This window comes from Synchiropus splendidus, chromosome 8 (genome assembly GCF_027744825.2).
Source record: "Synchiropus splendidus isolate RoL2022-P1 chromosome 8, RoL_Sspl_1.0, whole genome shotgun sequence".
Taxonomy (NCBI): Eukaryota; Metazoa; Chordata; class Actinopteri; order Syngnathiformes; family Callionymidae; genus Synchiropus; species Synchiropus splendidus.
The window spans coordinates 24,945,671-24,966,820 of record NC_071341.1 but is presented as its reverse complement, the minus strand read 5'-3'; the positions used below and the strand labels follow the sequence as shown (position 1 = coordinate 24,966,820).

General features: G+C 50.2%; 1 protein-coding gene across 6 annotated transcripts in view; it reads right to left on the bottom strand.

The window, feature by feature from the left end:
* The window catches only part of dscamb (Down syndrome cell adhesion molecule b), a 75,817-nt gene extending 65,289 nt beyond the window's left edge, over positions 1-10,528 (bottom strand). For all 6 annotated transcript variants that reach the window (XM_053872309.1, XM_053872311.1, XM_053872312.1 and 3 more), the window contains exon 1: positions 9,833-10,528. In XM_053872309.1, coding sequence (XP_053728284.1) covers positions 9,833-9,875 — 43 coding nt within the window. In that variant the 5' untranslated portion in view covers positions 9,876-10,528. The remainder of the gene's footprint in view (positions 1-9,832) is intronic.
* Between the last annotated feature and the right edge of the window lie 10,622 nt (positions 10,529-21,150).

Here is a 21,150-nt window from a genome sequence, read left to right as displayed (position 1 = left end):
TCTCACGGAGGGAAGCTCCGTCTCTCAGTGGGCCAAACTGAGTGATGAAGACACTGATGTCTAAATGATGCCTGTGATCAGGGGCGCATCAGAGAGGAGGACACGATGAGGGTGTGGAAGGGAAGCAGCCGCTGCAGCAGCTCCCTCTGCTGATCCATCCCAAACCGGGCGCCCGTCCCATCACCTGCAGTCAGAACCACGTCCTCGTGTTCCCCACTGCTGAGGAGGGGAGCGGCTCATTAGCCGAGTCAGAGCTTTATTTAGAGCCGCTGGATGCTAATCCCTTTGACATAGCGGCTGGGAGGAATATATTTATAAACTTCCTTAATTCGTCTGAGTTTCCTCATTTCCTCTCGCGCAGTTTACGGCTCTGACCTTGTGCAGCTCTGACAGGCGGGAGCCTCCTGTGTTGGATCACATGACACCCTCCTGAGGAGCAGCCTGCGGAGGCTCTGCTGCATCCAGCTCCCACGCCTTTCACACCCAAAACATGCCTCGGAAGGCTCCAGAAACGGCTCCAAGACTTGGAATGGATCATGTCAATGTACAGAACGTAAACAACAAGCAATAAAAATCCTGTGACAGATTCCCTTTCTAGAACCAGCTGCATCCACGGGTTTTCCGCCTTTAAATAAAACTGATGGTCTAAAATCTTTGAAATAGTTTGCCATGTCCATATTTTGAATCCCATAAAACAATAGGTTGAAATGATCTCCTTTCATTCCATCAGTCATGCCATCGGGAGTTTTCATAAAAAAGAATTTAAAAGAAAAATGTTCTTTTTTCATCTATTAATACTCAGCACGCAATAACAACATATATTTAATTTTCCTCCTTAATGAATTTTTTTTAAATTCAGATTTCTCCTATGTGATTTTTTTCGCCTTTTCATCAATATTTATTTATTTATTTTTAACTTTACAACAGGTGACATACGCGATACATTTGGCAATATTTCCTTCTTTTTTTTTTCTTTTTCAGCAGTGGCTCATATTTTACTGTGTATGTGTATATTCATCAACAAGTTGAGAAAATGAGACTTTGGGTTTTTTTCTGTCAAAAATATCCCCGCCATACTACAAATACTAGTTTTAGTAGGACGTATATATATTTTCTCACACAGGAATTGCGTGTCTTCATGCTTTTTGTTCTCAGACCAAGGATGAGTCCTCATCCTGTGTGATGTCAATAAACCCATACGTTCCTCACGTGTCTGTTCACAGGGAGGGTCCTGATGACCTGATGGGCCGTTCTCTCCGGCAGCCTCTGCGAATGTCTTTAATCGACAATGATGCTGGACCCTGTCTGATGGGACTGGAGTGGATGTGATCTGATGGAAGCCAAGCTAATCTAATGCTCAGCGTCTCTCTCCATAACCTGATTAAGCAGCAGCAGCAGCAGCAGCGGCAGCAGCAGCAGCGGCAGCCTCTCATGGAGCAGATGGCTGCTGGCAGCGGCCTCACCTCAGTTAGACCAGTGCCACAGCACGCAGGACAAGCAACCCTATTATGTCAGCGGACATCAGGGTTAAGGGCCTTCACAGGAGCTGCTGCTGATGAGTGCTGTCCACCTGCATGTCAGGCTGAAGGTGGGACAGATGTGGGCCCCGAACCTTCCATCATCCACCACACAAGCTGGCGGTGCCTGACGTCGCCTCGTCCTCCAGTTGGGAGCGAGAACGTGGAGCTAATGATGCGATTATGGCCTTTGAAGACACATTACTGTCCCCGTTTTGTCCAGGAGACGTCTGTGACCAGCAGCTTGTGGAGTGTGTTAATGTTGATGTCACAGCAGCCGGCTGCTCTCATCCTGTTAGCTCACCCTCTCCTCCTCCCCCTTCTCCTTCTCCACATCTTCTTCCTCCGGAGGAGCTGCTGCTGCTGCTGCTGCGTGCCGAGCTCATTTGAATGCTCCAGACTCATTTGACCGTCTTTATGGACTTATCATATTAAACATTTATCGCAGCCATTTCCCTAAACCAAGCATGTTTATTCAACACTTAGGGGACCACAGCACGGCTCCCCTCAGCACTCGCGCTCCATTTTAGAATGGATATTTTTTCTTCTTCTTCTTCTTATTTCCTCTGTTATTGACCATTGTCCTCTCAGTATTTGTTCGCCTCGAGTCACATGTTCAATTTTACCGTTCAAATAAGGTTGCAGTATTTTTTCCAATAGCCATGTGCAGATGAGGCTTCATGAAACAGTGTCTTTGTTTTCAGGGCTCATCAGGGGGCGTTCTGAGTTAAAAATGACGTGTGAGGCATCATTAAAAATATAAAGCAGATAGTGCCATCTGGTGGGCTCAGAAAACACTGTTTCATGAAGCCTCATGAAGCCCTCACTTTTTATTTCCATCGTCAGTTCCACATCTTTACTCCAGCTGCAGGAATATTTGTTTGTCTCCTTTTTCTCCTCTCCTTCTATGTTTGTCCTCCTGTGATACCAAATGTGAAAGCCCTTGCTGTCAAATAATTTCAGGAGATATTATCATTTTAATCTATTTATTCATTTTGTTAGGAAAAAACAAACGAATGAACATACACTATGTCGTTGCCCTAATGCCTCACAAATTCCCAGGGAGGAGGTCAAACTATTTAGGCTTGAATACCACACAGATGGGACAAGTTTGATGGACTTCGGAGGCTTCATGAAGCAGCGTCCTCATTTACAGAGCCCACTAGATGGCGCTCTCTGCTCTGAACAACAATTGCAATGAGACGTCGCATCATTTTTAACCCAAAAGCGCCACCTACTGAGCCCTGAGAGTGAGGACACTGCTTCGTGAAGCCTCATCAGACGACTTACTCTTAGTATCCGGGACTGGAATCAAACCCCGTGCGTGATTATTAAACATGAAATGATTTATATTTAAATAATATGTTTTAATGCATGACGTGACATTTTCAATAAACCATATCTTTTGAAACCACCTTTTCTTTCTAAATAGTCATGACGTATGTGGTAAAATATTGTAATATTGTGCTGTTTGTTTTGGTAAGGAACAAGCCACTAGCACTCCCCCCCTCCCTCCCCCGCCCCCCGGCTCGTGCCAGGCAGCTAAGCAGACACAAATGTATTCTGAGAATTTAGTACTTTGAATGAATTGAGTTTTAATTTAATCATCTGATCAAACACTAATTAGCATAATCGCTGGCGAGCGTGCGGCGAGAGCGGCCCATAATAGGCAGCATCCTGGCACCCGGGACACATCACAGCGCGGTGTTTCCTGGGACACAGACAGGCAGGCCACCGTCCAGAGGATGCCTGCAGGCGCCGGTGCCGGCCTGCAGAGGGCCGGCTGCTGCAGCACACACCGCAGGCCTGCGACTTCTAGGAAGAGCACTAAGTGCTAAGATTATTGACAACACACTCAGTCTCACGCCGGGCCGGGGAATCGATGAGCGGCTGGAAGGACATAAATCTGCGTGGCCCCCACACCGCCACTCCCTCGCCCAGACCTTTCCAATTAACACACTTGCACACTCAAACAACAGCAAGACTCTCCACGCTGAACACTCCTCACTCAACACGCTGGGGTTCCCAGACCGCCGTTGTCCTCAACCGGTCTTCACTCAAGACGGTTCAAAGCAGCACGGTTTTTTTTACAGCCGCCATATTGACCAGAGCAAAACATGTCCGTGAAAATAATCCACATTGCATTCACAGACGCAGTAATCTGAGTTGTTGTCAGGAGATGCCACGTATCCACTGTCGCTCGCTCTCCTGAAACAGTAAAGCAAAAGATGAGGGATGCGCCTGAACACTGTCACCCGTGCTCCCACGGTGCCACACACCCAGGCGAGCCAGAGTGCTGGCTGGGCCACTTGCTAGCTTGATGCGCTGGTGACTCAAGCAACAATGTGGATTAACATGGATTGAAAGTGACAAGACGAGCCGCTGCTTCGCCACAAACACACTTATCTATTGGTTCCATGATTTTATAATCCATTTTGCACGCACATGAAGACGCGCCGCGCACATTCCAGCCAGATGACAACAACTTAAAAATGGCCGTCTAAAAATAGGTGCAGCTAACTTGGCCTTAAATCTGCGCCAGGCTTCAAGAACCCAAGCGGGAGCCATTTTTCTTTCTTGTCACGCTGTCTCTCTAGATTCTGCCGCGTGGTGCCACGATGGCGACGACACAAACTGGGTGAAAGACTGCGTCGAAGGATGCGATTGAAACGTAGATTTGGCGTGTGCAGCGAGGGTGACGTACGAGAGGAGAAAGCCCGCGTCAAAGGCGAGAAAAGGAGGGAAGCGAAGCCGAGCTGTTGACGTGTTGCTGCTTCACAATACATCACGCACGTGCACCGTGCACCAGCCGGCTGCAGGAGATCAATCCAGCCTCAGTGTGAGTCCAGTTCAAAGGACTGGATTAGGAAGGAGCATTTGTGAGGGCCGGCGTGCCTTGGTGCTGATGGATAGGAAGCTCATCACTGCGGCGCCACCTGTCTTCTACCATGGTCGGAAGATTCACAAGAACTCACCGCCAGAGCAGAAGTCACTGCATCGTGAGGATAGAATTTACGACACATTTAACACCAGTCTATAGAATTATGAACCAGGTAAGTCAGTCATTTCCAGGGCTGCTGCAGCTCCTGACAATAACAGCATGTATTTTTTTCTGTTAAAAACTGACAGTGCAACTCAACGACAACGTCCACCTCCTCACAGATACTTTTGTTGTTCCAGGAATAAATGCTGTCATTACTGACGTGATATAATAGAAGAAGAAAACGTAGCCACACTTCTCCTTCCTTGTAAAGCGCCGCTTGGTTTAGATTTGGTTTCCAGAAGGTGAGATTATTGAAGGAAGTGACACTTGTCAGGTGCAGACAGAGGAATGACTCATTGGTGTCCAGGATATGAAGCAGACTCCCAGGGAGGCAGCACTCAGAAGAACTTCTGTAGGACATTCAGGACGTTTGACAGGAATTCAAGTGGCACTGCACAGACCAACTTCCGTTGGCATGAAACCACTTCTGAGGCGTCTCCACATGAGCGCACACGTGTCTGGTGCGTGGTTTTAAAGTGTCAGATAAAGCTCCGCCCCACGACTCTGACAGGTGCTGAGCCAATTAAAGGCATGCTCTCGTCTGAGCAGCGAAGGCCCAGCAGATGTCGTACACAGCGAGTCTGCACGCTCCATCAAGCGCCTCCATCTGGCCGCGCGCCGCTCTGCCCGGCAGATGCCAAATGATATTTGAATGTAAGAGACATTTGCTTGCACAATTACACCTCTGATTCATTGGAATCCAGACAGACACAGTGTAATTAGATTTAACGTTGGGTGAAACGCTACACACACACACACACACACACACACGGCGGGTCCTAATGAGGGAGCCAGACAGGCCTGAGCAGCGGTGGCACAGCAGAGCGGGCCTCACCGGGCACGGAGCTGGAGGAGGTCAGCCACCATCGCAGGTCTGAGAGCAAACATCCGCTGCCTCATGACTCTCAGCAGCCGCCCCAGGAGTCGGGGAAAACTGTGTGCTGCCTCGTCGTACCCCGCCACAGGCGCATCCATGCCCTGGTCGTGTCCTCTTCGCCGATAGGTCTCATATTGGACAGTGTCGGCTGAGCCAGTGGATATAAAGCCGTGTCACTCAGCTCTCACGTTCAGTCCAGAGACGCTGAGGGCTTCACTGTTGGACTCGAGCCGAGAACGGTGTGAGCGTGCGCGCCCCACACCAGAGCCACCACTGGCCATGCCATATGTGTCACTCAAACACGCAACGGTAGAGATGGTCATCTTCAGAGGAGGTCCACTGGAGGGCGCCTTGAGCAGACATTTCACTGAAATGAGCGCCAGCTACTGTGCTCAGGAAGCAGGGACCGAGTTTCATGAGGCATCATCATGGATAATGCTGTGGCACCTGAGGATGGACATTGATTGTTAGGGAAAAAACCATTTGTTTTTAAAAGGAGGATTTCTGTTTGTAATGCCCATGAATCTTAAACCACGCATGTAATGCACAGCACTTCAGTCAACATTCTTCAGAGCTCATGAACTGGACCGAGTGTAACCGGTTGCGGTAACGTGGAACCCTTCGACCTTTGCCAGCGCCATCTGAGCCAAGTCCTCCAGTTTGGGTTCAGAGCCAAGAAATGAGCTTCTCACTCCTCTCTGGACTCAGGAAGATTGACTGCGTGACAAGCTCCAGTGCCGGTCCGCTTCTCAGGCCAGGTCCCCCCCTGGAGTTGGCCGTCCCCCGGGTGCTGGCAGCTGTTTACCTACACTTGACTAGACGCTCTGCACAGCGCTTCCCTGCTCCTGGCTTCTCCCCTGAGAAAGGTCAGAGATAATTGAGATAGAATTCTGATTGCTTAATCTCCCGACCTGTGCTGCTGATTTATTAAAGACGTATGAGCTGGAGCATCAGGTTGGGCTGCGCGCGTGCGTGCGTGCGTGCGTGCGCGTGGCGTCTGCGGAGCGGCAAGCCTGCTCTGGTGAGGTGCTGGTGAAGAGAATCGGCTGCTGTGGTTTCTGCCGTGAGGCAGCAGGAGGCATCTCATCCGTCTCCTGTCCACCGCTGCTGACCGGACCTACTGGCCGACGGAAACACGCCGTTCCTGCCCAACCAACGGCTCACTTGAGGAGAGCCCAGGAGTGTGTTGGCCCGATTCAAAGGAATGAAAACGGCCTTGCCATACACACTTTTCCAAGCTGCTGACGCTAATGACAGTGTGGTGAAAAGAGCAGGGAGGGTGTGAAGCGCTGTCATCACTGAGTCACTTCATTATCATTACGCCGGCGATCACTTAAGCACACATTGATATGACAAGATGTGATTTTCTCTTCAGCGCTGCCAGATCTCTTTAGTGGCAAACTTGTAATGCCAAGAGCACGATGGCACAGCAGGGTTCACACTTGAGAAACACGCAGCCGCAAGACAAGAACAGCCGCCACGTCTTGTCTTCACCGAAGAGGAGACACACAATACACACACGGGTCAGTTGGTGCCATGTGGAGAGGAAAAAGCCTCTCTTGAAGAATTAGACAGATAGAGATATTTATATTATAGAGGGGTTTGCAACAGTTTTATTTTCTCTTTTAATTGACTCACTGTACAAGACCACGACGGCACGTCTCCACAGGGTTGCCATACGCTGACTAGTCGACTGATGTTAAGATGGTGACCAGTCAGTTGCAGCCCTAAATCAAGCAAGCCAGCCTCGAGCTCTCCATGTGAAGACCACGCAGGCCGTACCAGGCTCTAAACTGAGTCCCAGCCACGATACACATCGAGATATTGAGCAGGAAACATGAGATATCAGGCGCCGTGTCAATTCTTGGCGGCTAAATACAGCACCGAGCATCACAGTGTTTGGTTTCACAAGTTAGACTCATCAGACCATGGACTCAGCCGCTGGAAGGCCACGGCAAACTGTGCGACAATGTCCACACCCAGTGACGTACAAAGCTCTTGTGGGCCACATGAAAAGACCAGGACGGCTGGATCTGGCTCCGCGGGACTCGAGTTTGACACACGGCTCGCTGCTTATAAAAAGAGCTGCCTGTCACTCGGACACGGAGCTGTTCACCATGGAGGAAGTGGGTTTGTTGACCACTGACTTTCCTCTCCTTTTCTATAGAAAAGAAAACATGTCTCCAGAGCAAAGTTGGCCCTCTCCTTGTATTCCATCTGCACGGACAGGAGACAGTACAGAGCAAGAAATGAAACAAAAGTGAGGCAATCTCTCCATTTGGATCTCATCTGGAACCTGGTCTTTTAATCTTCCATCTCTTTGCCAAAACACATGCACTCAGGGGGAGGACAAGACTTTATGTGACCAGACTAGACGAGAACTTCCTTTTAAAATCCATCCTTAAGATACGGTTTTCATCGCCGTTTTGCCAGGTGAGTGCTGCTGATGGTCCACAGCACAAGGCGACATACACAAAGACCAAGAGTATGAAAAGTTCTCAGGAGACCAGCAGACTCGAGAGACGCCATGTCCGTCCTGGGAAGATGTTCTGAATGGCCCAATTGAATCTGCAGACTAGATAAACACGGCCCCTGATGAAGGAGACAGCAGACAATATTGTGCTTGGTCAAGCGCATCAGTCACGTCGGTGCTTCCCCGACTCCAGACGACAGGTGCCGTTTGCATCGGAGCGAATGAATGACTGTGTTTCGGACGCAGCCGCCGACACCGTAAAGAAGGTTACCATAGAGACAGACCGGGAAGCGAGCGATAGGCCTCACTCTGGAGCAGCAAGGATTGTGCTGGCTTCTCTCTCCAAGGTCATTCATTCACTCTGTCCCTCGGCCCACCAACACCTCATCTTCATGGAAATCCACCAGCTCAGCAGCCAAGGAGGACTCGCAGCGGAGCGGGGAACAAACAACACGCCTTCCTAGAACAGGACCGTGTGGCGAGTGGCGTGAAGTCTGCACTCATCATCGCAGTCTCCCACCTAATCTCCAGCGCTTGTTTGCCAAAGGCCTTTTCAATAATCCCTGATGCAATAAAGGGACACAATCTTGCACGGCACTTGATCTAATGTCACAGTCAGATGATTATGATTAATGAGGCCTCCTATTGTTGCTTTATGAGTTTCAGCTCAAGCCGGTCGGAGGGAGATACCATTTTTAACGGAGACCGTGTCAATGAATGGCGGCGACTGCCTCAGCACTGGGGGAAAAAAAAAAAAAAAACAGGAGGCTGGAGCAAAAATCCATTTCCAAGCCTTGTTTTATCATGGCGACCAGAGGGGAAATCCAGTTTGGGGACACCATATCGGAGCACAGAACCTTATTATCGTCTTATTACATTGATAATCCGTCCTCTCCATTTAGCTTTTTGCCGAGCATTTTAGGGCCCGGCCTTCGCTTTGTTGCGTGTCAAACCGGACGAAAATTCTCAGCCGATTTGCTCACAGACGTGTTTCCATTTTTTCCCGCCTCCATCTTCGACTCCCCCTCTGTCTTTGCCTGTTTTCGTACACACCCAGGCAGCCATAATCCCTTCCTGTATCGAAGGCACCCTGATCAACAAGCCAATGCAATAAAGTCTTTCAATTTTATGCTATTGATTACGTGAGGACACCAAAGCGTACAAAGACTGTAAAAGCACACCCGACCGCACTGCACAAACAAGGATAAAGGCAGGACTAGCTGAACAGCTGTCAGCGGTGACAGAGCCTAATTTTCGTGAATTCAAATGGTTATTTTTTAATAATAAAATAAGAGCCCTGCTGTTTTAATATGGCTATAATGCTACAGTATGGGGTTTTGTTTCATTTTCTTATTTTTAAATACACAAATACAGAATATCTGATTTAAATATAAGGTCATTAACAGCAGAAATGGATCATTTCATGAACCAATATTGTGTAATAAATAGTGTGCGTGCAGTTGTCTCACTGAAAATGTGGGATATTAATTTACAAGCTGGGTGAGAGGGGAAAGGGGCTGGGTTTAAAGCAGATGTCCATTATATCAAATACGTCACTTATTACTAAGGGCCACAGAGGAACAAGGTTGTGACAGAAAAACACACTTTGAAATGGGAATTTCGGACCGAGCTCCTCGGATTTCAAGAGAATAATTATCAATGAAACAGAAAGTTGTAAGAGATGTAGATAAGACCCTTGAAAGCAAGAGCACGGCGAGGCCACGGAGGTGTCCGGCGGCATGCAGCAGACCTTCCTAAAAGCCTTACTCATCTGGCTCCCCTTCCATCAAGGGTGTCAGCCTTTTGACTAGCACATCTAATCCATTTCATGTGGGTCACAGGTGACCTCCATCCTGCCAGCCCGGTAGCTGCAGTTGCTTTGTGCCTATCCAAGACATACAAGAGCAGATGACTAAACTTACCATTCAAGATGCTCTGGGAAAAGATGAAAGCCAATATCCACATGCCCTGCTCCGTTCAATCCCCGCAAGCTACGCTTTCTCTTCTTCCTCCTCCTCCGACCGGTGCCTCCCTGGGTGTCTCTTCTGTGCGCCTGGGCTGAGGTTAAACATTTGCCACAGTCTTCACGCAAGCCGCTCCAAGTCTCCACTTGAAATGTCTCATCTCCTACTTTTGCTCTGATGTCCTGGCTCTGTCGGAGCCCGCCTGATTGTCTCGGGGAGCGCAGTGAGCTCAGACTCTCCTCCTCTGCTGCGCGTCTTGCTGCTGCTGCTGCTGCTGCTGCTGCTCCCTCTGAGTGGAGGATGCTGAAGGGGTGAAGCCCAGGTGTGTGCGCGCGCGCGAGTCTCTCTCTGTGTGTGTGTGCGTGTGCGTGAGTGGCTCTCCGTGTGCGATGCTGAGTCAGAGTCGGCTGTTAATTGAAAAAAAGAAAAGAAAAAAAAACTATCGAGAGTCTTTTCAGAAGTCTCCGGGTGCCTCGTCAAAAGAGATCCAAAATACAATTAGGAAAACAAAACAGAGGGAAACGACGGATGAATGAAAGGCAGCTCTGAGTTGAAAGATCCAAGGTCAGATGATCACCATCGTCTCCGCGCGTCCAAAAGGCGGCGAGCAAGCGCATCTTCTCGCTGCCGCTCGTGTAGTCGCAACACACAGTCTCCCCTGCCTCTCACACACACGCGCACACACCCTCGCTGCACACGCCTTAATTCCTCTTTGCCTTAAAGGAGCAGAGGCGGTTCCACGTCGCTCCTGAGCGGAGAGCGCGCGGCCGCAGTCATGAGCCGCACCTGACGCCGCGTCTTTACGCGCGGCGCCAACCGCGTGCAGGCAGGTGTGTGTTTGGTTGACAGCGAAGGTGAACAGGTGCTGCTCATTAAGCAGCCAAGGTGCGCGCGCGCGCAGCTGATTTGGACTCACCTGTGACCAAGTGGTGGCGAGGCACCGCTCGATGCGCGCCGGAGGTCACGTGACGCGCTCCTTCCTCAAACTGGACCTACCATTCAAATTGTCAGCAGTGTTGGGAGAGCGCTCTTTTGACTTGCAGCTCCAGTAGAAGCCATCAAGGAGCAGTGCAACTGAGGAGCAATGTTGACCGTCGCTTTTTGGAGCTTTTACAAACACCGTTCTGTGTCCTCAAAGAAACTGGTTTTACTGGTCTTGCCTTTGAAGCTTTTTTTTCCTGCTTAAATATATTTCATTTCGTTTAAAAAGGATGACTCACGTGTTTACTTTACCGCTTCATGATTGACATTAGTAATAATAAAATGGAACACCAGCTCCACCATGACCGTCTTCAGTTGCACAGGCCACGGCAAAAACGGAACGAACTGAGAAGTCAATGTGAATGAATGTAGTTTTAATCTGAATACGGGACAAAAAAAACAAAGGTGATGTGGAAGTGGGGCGAAGGAGAAACTTTCAGTGGTTATAGCAAGTATTGGGTTACAACACAATAAAGCTCCCCCGTCCCCAGAGGCTCACGCACACACACACACACACACACAGAGCCATAATCCAGCCACCGCCAGCTACTGCATCACCCCTCCATTTTAAAGCCTGCCTGCAAGTCCCGGGTGCAGCAGTGGAGCTGTGGAAGCCTGTGGCTCTGTCCGCGCGGCGGCGAGGCTGATATCACCAGCAGGCCAGTCTACATCTCATTCCCGATTCCACATGACAGAGTCTATGGAAAATCCTGTTTATTTACCCCAGGACAGTCATCCCCCCACCACTCCCCCTCCCTTATATCCAGGCCGACGGAAGGATCTTTGCAATTCAGAGTGTGAGCAGGAATATATAAAAGCAAGGGCTGTGGACAAATTCACCACTCTGTCTGCTCTTGTTTTATTGATGCTGATATAGCGGCTCGGTTCTGGGTGTTTGTGTTTGGATAAAAGACAAGTCGAATCTCATCACAGCGGCACCTCTGCGTGTCTTCAGGAGTGGGATCTTGGTTTGGCTCGGAAACGCTGAGGGCTTTAGGGAGATCAGGTTTCCACGTCTGGTGCGCCCCTCTTTTCCTCCACTGTCCCTTTCCTGCCTGTGTTTTGATATGAAGTCATACATCACATCTCATCTGTGAAAGTCACATGATCAGTGTACAAATGCAAGTCATGCTTGATCACTTCCATTTTCTCTTTTCTTTGAACTTTGCTCCACCTTTCACGTCCATATCAACTCTCCTCTGATCCTCTCAGGATCTTACAGGAGGGGTCCTCCGGTGCACCAGGGGCATGCAGAGATGCACCAGCGCCTTTTCCTTGGATGAGAAAAGTTCTCCATCTGGAGCGAGAGCTTTTCTTCCTTCTTCAATTCGGAAGTTATTCCCCCATCAATTCCGCCCAAATGTTGGTGAGGACGGTTCCTCGTCTCGGCCCTGGGACAGCGTGGGTCCTCCCGCTCCTCCTCATGCCTCATGCCATGCTCCTGCATCATCAGGCAGGTAAACACAGTGTTGAGGATTGAGGATTTTTCCTGGTGGTGGCACCGCGCTCACATGCCTGCGACAGATCACCAGGATTGTGACACTCTGAGGATAGTGATATCTGTTCCCAGGAGACGTTTATTTAAGGACAGAATTGTGTAATACTCATCGGCCGTCAGTTCACTATTTTCTATTTGCATATGTCTTTCACCCCTGCTCACCAGCTTCTACCTGTGACCCAGTATTCATCCCTCAGAGCTGAAGCGACTCTTTAAGATGGACACTTGATTGATTTTCGACACGGTAAAACAAGCCCAACTTTAGTGGAGCGTTGGCCAACGTTAATGAGGGCAGTGGGTCGGAGACTGTGGCGTCACAGAGCGTGGATTAGAAGCGTGCTGCTTCTCAGCATGAGCCTGGCTTCTTACACACCACTGACAAGATTTAGCAGCAGCAGCAGGAATACTTCACGACTTCTCCTCCACATGAAGGACCCACAGAAGGGAGAGCGTCCACTGGGGATGGGTGGAATCCAGCAGGCCTTTCAGACAACTGTGGAGAGATAAATAGAGCTGGTGGAAGAGAGTCTCAGGACTGCAACTTCAGATGAGACCAACGTGTCGATAGAAAAAAATAAACCTGAATAAACCCGAAGAACATGATGCATTTGTTTGCATATATATTTCTACACAACAGTCAATATAGTTTGAAATACTGTATAGCAAGGAGGACAAAGACGAGCCTGAACCCAGGAGGCGTGCAGCGCAGACCCACTGTGTACAGTCAACACTCTCACACGGCTGCAGACGGTTTGACAGCAAACACGCTGAAACATCCAAATTGACCAAATGACCTCAAACCTGCAACTGCGGCCCTGCATTCTGCACCAGCCGGAGAGCAAGATGGATTCACGTACCTGATGGAGTTCACATGTTCCACAGCGACACGCGCGATCGTCTGTGCTACTGCGCTTAGTGGGGTCAAAGATCTGTCCCATTGTCAGAAGAAGACGCCTTATTTCATCAGTGGGTTTTTCCAGAGACTCGGTCCACCTCCATTTTCACCGTCACGGAGGAGGTTACGTGATTGTAGGGCGTAAATCACTGATATTTTCTCTCTGTACTGTTTCACATGAAGCGATGAATAAGACTATCAATACACAAGCAGGTTTATTTCATATCTAGCTGTAATAAATGTCGAGCAGCAGTATTGGGGAAACAGACTTCAGTGGAGCACTGGAAAGCAGGTTTCATGGACAGACAACCTCTCACACAGTCAGCACTTAATTCTCTGCATGATGTGGACCGGGCCTGGAGGAGCCCCTCTGCAGCATGGAGGGGGGAACGTGTGGGGTCCACACTCGGGCTGGCTGGAGCTGCTCACCGACAGGGAGCGGACCGCGACACTGGAGAGATCACAGCGCAAATGTATCAATGTGTTTGGAGGTGAGCGGCGGGAGAACAGAGCAGTGGGGGACAGAAGGCGCTCTGACTCCGGCCCAGCAGAATGTGTCTGCGCCTCCATCTTGCTGGAAAACAGGTGCCAGTGTTTATCGGCTACAGCAGGCGGAACAGCTGCTGAACAGGCGGCCTGTGATGGGAAAGACAATACGCTGAGTTTTCGCTCCCGAGACAAGAGCCTTGACCCGCCGGCCGCTGATTTGTGGCTTTAGTTGACTATTAAATTAGGAGGAGGCCATCTGCGGCGGGTGCTTCCTCTCGCTCCTCCATGTTTGACAGCGGATGTTTGGAGGGTTGGCATTACAGTGTGGGTGGTGGGATTGCAGTTGCTCCTAGCCCCCCAGCATGAAGCCCGTATCCCTGTAAGTGAATGTGACAATCGCAGCCTCTGGCTGCGGCGGGCGCCGTGCGCCTGGTGCTCTGCGCGCGTGTGTGTGTGAGCATGTGAGTGTGTGTGAGCGTGTGTGTGTGTGAGCATGTGAGCGTGTGTGTGTGTGAGCATGTGAGTGTGTGTGTGTGTGTGTGAGCGTGTGTGTGTGTGAGCATGTGAGTGTGTGTGTGTGTGTGTGAGCATGTGAGTGTGTGTGTGTGTGTGTGAGCGTGTGTGTGTGTGAGCGTGTGTGTGTGAGTGTGTGTGTGAGTGTGAGCGTGTGTGTGTGAGCGTGTGTGTGTGAGTGTGTGTGTGTGTGTGAGTGTGTGAGCGTGTGTGTGTGTGTGAGTGTGTGTGTGTGTGCGTTTGCCCGTGAGTCTTTTGTTTGTGTGGACGTGCCAGCGAGATGAAAGTGGAGCACATATGAGACGAGCCATGAACTCTGCAAGCACAAGGTCACCATTCGACATCCTATAAAACTGGCAGTGGCGTGGGGTCTGCGCCGGCTGCCCTTTATTTTACTGCCAGCTGCATCAGGGATGATCAAATGTGATGAAAGATGCTCATCAGACTGTTGTGCAGATTCAGGGAAGAAGGCGAGTGAAGGTTTGACTGTTCAGTCCTGACCTCACTTCACGTTGAAATATATCTGCCATTTTCTTTGTTTTTATTTTTATTTTTATTTTTATATCAAGACATCTAACGCAACCATTTTCAATGACGCACAAAAAAACAAGGTAAACAGGCTTTAAATATAGGTTCAAATATTATTCTAAATATTATTATCATTATTTTCATTAAGATAAGGTTTTGGATGGCGAGAAGAAAATGTGACGCTGCAAATGGTTTCAATAAAGTTTTGGACAAAGAGACATAATTGCAGAGGTCAATGTTGCATCTTCCTGAAACAAACTGGAAATCTCATTTCAGAGACACGAGCCATTTGAACCTCTGGATGATGTGCATTTAAACGCTGTTTCGATGCTCTGTGCTGTGGATCATGTCGACAGGTAGCACCTTCATCTCCATGGGGCCCGTGCAGACCCAGGACCAGGCCCCGCCCCCTCCTCCCCCCGCGTCCCTGCCGTGTGTGCAGCCCGGCTGAGTAATCCCTCAGGATGGGGCCTCTTGTTTTGACAACTCCTGCGAAGCCCAGTGTCTCTGACAACAAAACACAGACTGGCCTATCATCAGCAAATGTCAACCCTGGGCTCAGGCCCGTGTCGCCCAGAGGAGGATCGGGTTTCCTCCGCACTGTGTGACCCATTAGCTGAGAATAGAAACAATCTCAGCAGCAGCAGCAGCAGCAGAGTGATAGGCTTTGTTTGCCAAGACAATGACATTGATAAGAGACGAGCACACCGTGGCCCCGCCGTGAAGTGTGGATTGGGTTACCATAGATGTGGCCCCCACACGCAGTGGAGGGCCTGTGCTGGTCCCAGGGGCGGCTCAGCCACACGTGCAGCGCCGGGCTCTGAGCCCCTCAGATGAGCGGAGGTGGGGGGCCTGGCTGCGGATCATCCCACACTGAATCAACATTTACACCACACAGCCCATCAGAACTGAACTGCAACAGTAACTTCATTTAAAACATGTAAAACATACGCATGACGGCGTGGTCACGGTCATCAGAAAGAGCCACAACGTCAAGAGAGACACATGTACAAAGGTTTTGTTTTGTTACAACAAAGAGAATTATACATTTCCGTTTCACGTATTTTATATATATATTTTAATACATTTGATTTATTATTCCTTTGTTAAAAATGGCATTTTAATAATTTGTTTAAAAATGTTACATTGTGTCTGCTATCGTGTTATTTAGTACCTTTTGCTTCCTGACATTACAGCGCTCTTTTACTCTCTTGTTTTTTTTTCTTTCATGTTTTAAATGATATATTTCATTTCCACACACTTATTGAGACTGAGCCTTTGAAAACATCCTGTTTCAGAATATTATGCCTTTGCAATGAAAACAATGACTTTTTACCAACATATTGTAAATCATATTTACTGACATATTTCATTCACAGTGTCTGATCTTTCTGGCACATCATTGTCGCAGCGATGCAGTTCTGCATCAACCAGTGGGACAGGACCACACACAGTACTGACTCACTGTCAGTGAAATGTGACAATATACCCAGGTGGAGGCTGAAACATAAGAATTATTCATTTGTTCACTTTCTTAAAACCTGCAACACATTGACGTGGCTTTCCTCTTGTCATCAAACTGCAGATGTCTTGAATGGTCAGAGCAAAATGAACATGGCCACATGTAGAGGCTGGTGAGACGGTGCAGCAGACGACAGTCCACCACCTCTGACCAGGAAAATGGTGCCGCGACGAAGTGCTCTGCACGCGTGAGAGACAAAGAGCCAACGGCAGCAACAGGAACATTCCAAAGTCATAGCTGTAAAACAATACAACTTTTTACAACGTTTCATTTCACGTCTAATATCCTTAGGCCTTCCTACAATCTCAGCGTGTATTGCCGCCGCTGGTGTGTGCACTGTTCCCAGTGATGCACCTGCAGAGGGGAACGTTCTGGGGAACCCAGGAGTGAGTGCGGTCTTGAAGGAGGTCCACTTATCAGATGTAGCTGTTTCCATGGAGCGTGTGACCAGGCCAGGTGACCCATGCGGAATTGTTGCCGGTGAGAAGCATGGTTTCTCTGCACTGCTTCTTCCATCCTTGTGTGCGGCGCGCTCACCTTTTCTCACCTCCTCCCTGTTTGTCACCCACTGCCCGGCCAGCCTCTCTCCTATTGGCTGCCCCACGGCTGGGAGGCAGCCGGCACACGTCTGTAGCCAACCTTGACATGCTAAACTGGGACGCTGAAGGGGACAGAGAGAGGGGGGGGGGACATAATGAAAGGCTGCAGGAGGAGTGGCAGGAATCAGGAAGTGAGGACGGAGAGCTGATGGAAAGAGGGGCAGCAGAAGGGGGAGAGAAGAGCCAGGCTGCTGGTGATTGGTACTCTGGCTGCATCGCTGCCTGCCTCCATCTCCTCCATTCTCCGCTCCAAAACTGCAAAAATCAATACAGTCTCGGGTTTCCCCACGTGAAGCGCATCATTAAAAATACATCATCAAAGGGTTTCGGCGCCGCTATCACGCAGGTGTGTGTCCCCGCTCGCTGGATGGTCAAGTTTAGAGGAGGCGGAGCCTCTGACTTCTCCCTTGCAGGGTCGCATTGTTGCCTAGTAACGATGGCACACTACTGACCTTATCTATGTGGTCATAAAAATGTATGAAGACCCCCCCCCACACGCACACACACACCCCTTCCTTGCCATCAAACCTCCTGCTAGGCTTCCCACCTCCTCACTACCGCCTTATCTCCCCCTCGCCAGAGGCCAGACCCCTCCACACTGCTGCCAGTGTGGGGGTTATTCACCCCACGGTCCCCGCGCTTCCTTCACGGTGGAGGGGTCGGGAACACAAGCACAAGGCGAGAGGCTTGCGGGACGCTGGTGGGTGGGAGGCGGACTGCGGGCTACGGAACAGTCAAGCGCCAAGGAGAGTGGGAGCCGTGCAAGGTGAGCGTCAGACCCCGCCTCCTTCACGCAGGGATCTCTGCTCCGCCCGGCGTGGTGGAAGCAAAACACGTCGGGCTGCAGGACAGAGGCGTCGCTGTGTCCTGGGACGTGGGTTGAAAGCGGCACCATCTTAATGAGGAGACAGACTGCAGGTGCGGCAGCTGATGTGACCTCAGGGAGTCACTGCAACACAGGCCCCTCTGAGGGTCAGGAGAGCGTGAGCAGCCCAGGCTTCTGGAGCTGCCCTGGTTCAGGCGGAGGCCTGGCTCCACTCCCTGACGCTTTTTGCTCCGAGAGCACCACCTGCTGAGCTCTGAAGATGAGGACACTGTTTCTTGAAGCCGCTCTGGACGTAACCCTCACACGTCCCTTAGAAGTCAAAGAAAACAGACACCATTTGTGAGCAGCTCTCAATGTCAACTGACGTTCCATTAAATGATGTTCCATTAACAGACTGCACTTGTTTTTTGCAGTAGCTTTCCATCGAGTTGTAGAGATGTTGAAGTACCTCGTGTGTAAAACCTTCTCTCTTTCAAGTGCGAGAATTTAGAGCGGGAGACAGAGCTGATGATGGCGACTGCTGCGGTCCATGGGTCTGCGCTCCCCAGAAGATGCCGAGTGTTCGGGGCCTCCCGGGACGCGGGTCCCTTCACTCAGCACTGGCTCATGAGGAGAAACATTCTGCTCAATCAGCCGTCATGTGTTCACCATTTTCAGTGAGACCAAAGAGAAAGCCGTCCTCACGCAGACGCCAGAGAACCAGCTCCAGTCAGCAGCAGGTCAGTGAGGAGGAAAGGCCACAGGCCTGCAGCGTCTCCACTCCGACTATCACAGCAGCATCTGCTGCCAGGCGCATCAGGTGGGATCCCCCTGCTTGAACAAACACAGATGGCGTGTGTGTGTGTGTGTGAGAGGGCGGGCGAGCGCCTGGAGCCACGCAGCAGAAGGGCTGCAGGGATCCCGACTCCTCTCGCCGAGTGTTTAGAAGAAGCCTGTGTGACTCAGCGGCGTGTCACCAACGCTTTGCCTGTGAATGAGCAGGCAGACAGAGCTGGTGAGCAGGAGAGTCGCCTCTCCAGGAGACGCTCAGCTCCTGCCCCAGGAGGAGCAGGCGGGACCCTGCCGGCTCTGAGTCCACCACACTCCCACCGCAGATTATGGACCACCAATCAAGTAGCTATCAAAATGGGATTAGGCTCACGACAAAGTGACAGATGGTGGGTTTGGGCCCCACTGTAAGACTGTGATGTGCCACTTCATGGGGTCCAACGCGGTGGAGGGAAACTCAGGCCACTGGTACTCCGACATTTGTCGGTTCTTCAGCGCTCCAGCGTAGCATGTCAGGGAGGAGCGAGACCTCCGGGGCCCTCGCTCCTGTATGTTTGAAGATTGGTCTGGCTCCTGGTTCAGGTGAAGCCGTGTGTTTCAGATGGTTGAGTGTGGGCTGGAGAGAGCTGTCTGTCAGTGAGCAGTCCCCACAAAGATGGTGTGTGTGTGTGGCACTGTCACAGACACGCCTCAGCGGTAATGATCAGAGATCACAGCCAAGTCAACAGCACCTTCCACCACAGCACCAGAGCACCGAGCAACGTGAGGCCGCAGCATCGCGTATTCTCTAAGATGATGCTGCCTCCTCAGATGAGCGCCGCAAAGAGGGAATACAGCGCCGTGCTGTGGTCAATATCGGAACTGCATGGCGGTTTCTGTGGTGAACGCTCTGTGTCAGTCAGAGAGGTAGACAGTGATGGAGTTAATACCTTCTCACTCAATGCTTCTCACCGACAGAGTCGCTGTGGATTCTGGGAAACACAAATGAGCCTCTCACAGGACCAGCAGCATGAAGGGAGATGTTGAATTCTGCGGTCACAGTCGCTCCTCGCATCACTCAGGTTGTAGCGACTCCAAGTTGAGTGCGGGTCAGACGCAGCGAGCGAGACGGCTGAGTGTGTGAGCCAGACACTGGCTGCCTGCGTGTGAGACAGGCAGCATGGAGGCGGCCTGTGACACTGATCCGGCCCAACCGAAGTGGCCATACATGTGCAGCATGTCACTCTTAAACCACGAGTGTCAGTGTGAATGTGAGAATGAAGGTCAATGCTTCCTCACGATGGCTACACCAACTATACACTAGGCCTCCTTTCCTTTCCCCTCTCACCTCTGTGATTCAACAGCTGGGCCCAAGACATGATGTCCTCCCCATCTGGGCCCGGTTCTGTCCGCCTCACTCCCCAAAAGGCTGCTGAAAATCATGGATCCCCAGTGAAATCAAAACATCAACAGATCAACGTGCCGTTGAGCAGGGAAAGACAAACGCTCCATTGGAAAGTGCAGAACTTGTGACTTCCACTTCAGTATCTGTTAACATCGGGGGGTTTCTCACGGCAGCGAGGCTAATTTAAGACAGCCACTATTACATTAAGCGCAAACAAACTGTAACTGGTTCACTGATTAAGTGCATCGAAAAGCGTGAGGTTTTTAAACACGCACATTCAAATGGCTTCTTTGTCCAAGGTCTAAACAGAGCGTTGAAATCATGCAGCGCATAGCAGCAGGAAATGACAAGCAGCGATGGACATCAATAGGCAGTGGAAAGACTGAATTTTCACCACCTAAAAGGGTTCAAGTCAGCAGATCTATTGTAAAACTGACAGACAACGTCCAGATATAGCGCCCACAGGCCGCCAGGTGAGCCTCACCTGGAAGGAGGCTGAAGGACAGGAGCCTGCTGCCGGAGCCACGGAGGAGGTCTGACACCAGCCACTCAGTCAGTCGCTGCTCTGGCACACATGTCAACCTCTGATCCTGCAGTGCAGCACGAAAAGGAAACCAAGGTCAGGGTTTTTTAAATGAATGAAGGACCACATCAAGCCAATACAGTGGCACCTCGGTCCTCGACCACAATCCGTTCCAGAAGGCTGATCGAGAAGCGATTTCTTCGAAATCTGAATCGATTTTTCCCATGACAATGAATGGAAAAAGAACTAATGCGTTCCAAACCTTGAAACAGGCTTTTGTAGGAGTGACTGTAGAGTGTCTGCTGCAGGTGGCTGTTCCTCTATGTGAAGACTGAGGTAGCACTGTAATCGTCATCATAAAACGAATGAGTCGTGGTTTACATGTATTGTTGCTCTTTAGATTGTGGGGCTAAATACAAACTATCGGACGGCTCTCGAGCAATCGCTCTCTCTTTTCCTAAATATTCCTGGTGAGAGAAAATTCAACAAGGTGAAAGAAGAGAGGTCAGATCAGAGAAAGAATCCGACATCGGAGGCTTGTTTTTGAAAAGTCCTCTGCGGCCTCACATTCTCTTCCAAATCAAACGCAGTGTCTTCATTGTTTTTCTTTGCCTCGTGTTTTTAAAGGGAACGACACAGGTTGCCATCACTTTATTATGAAGGCAATAAGAGGAAGTGGCTGGCTGTGGAAGCGGGGGGCTTGACAGCCTGCTGTGGGCGTGTGTGAGGCGGAGCCGCTGGAAAGTGAAC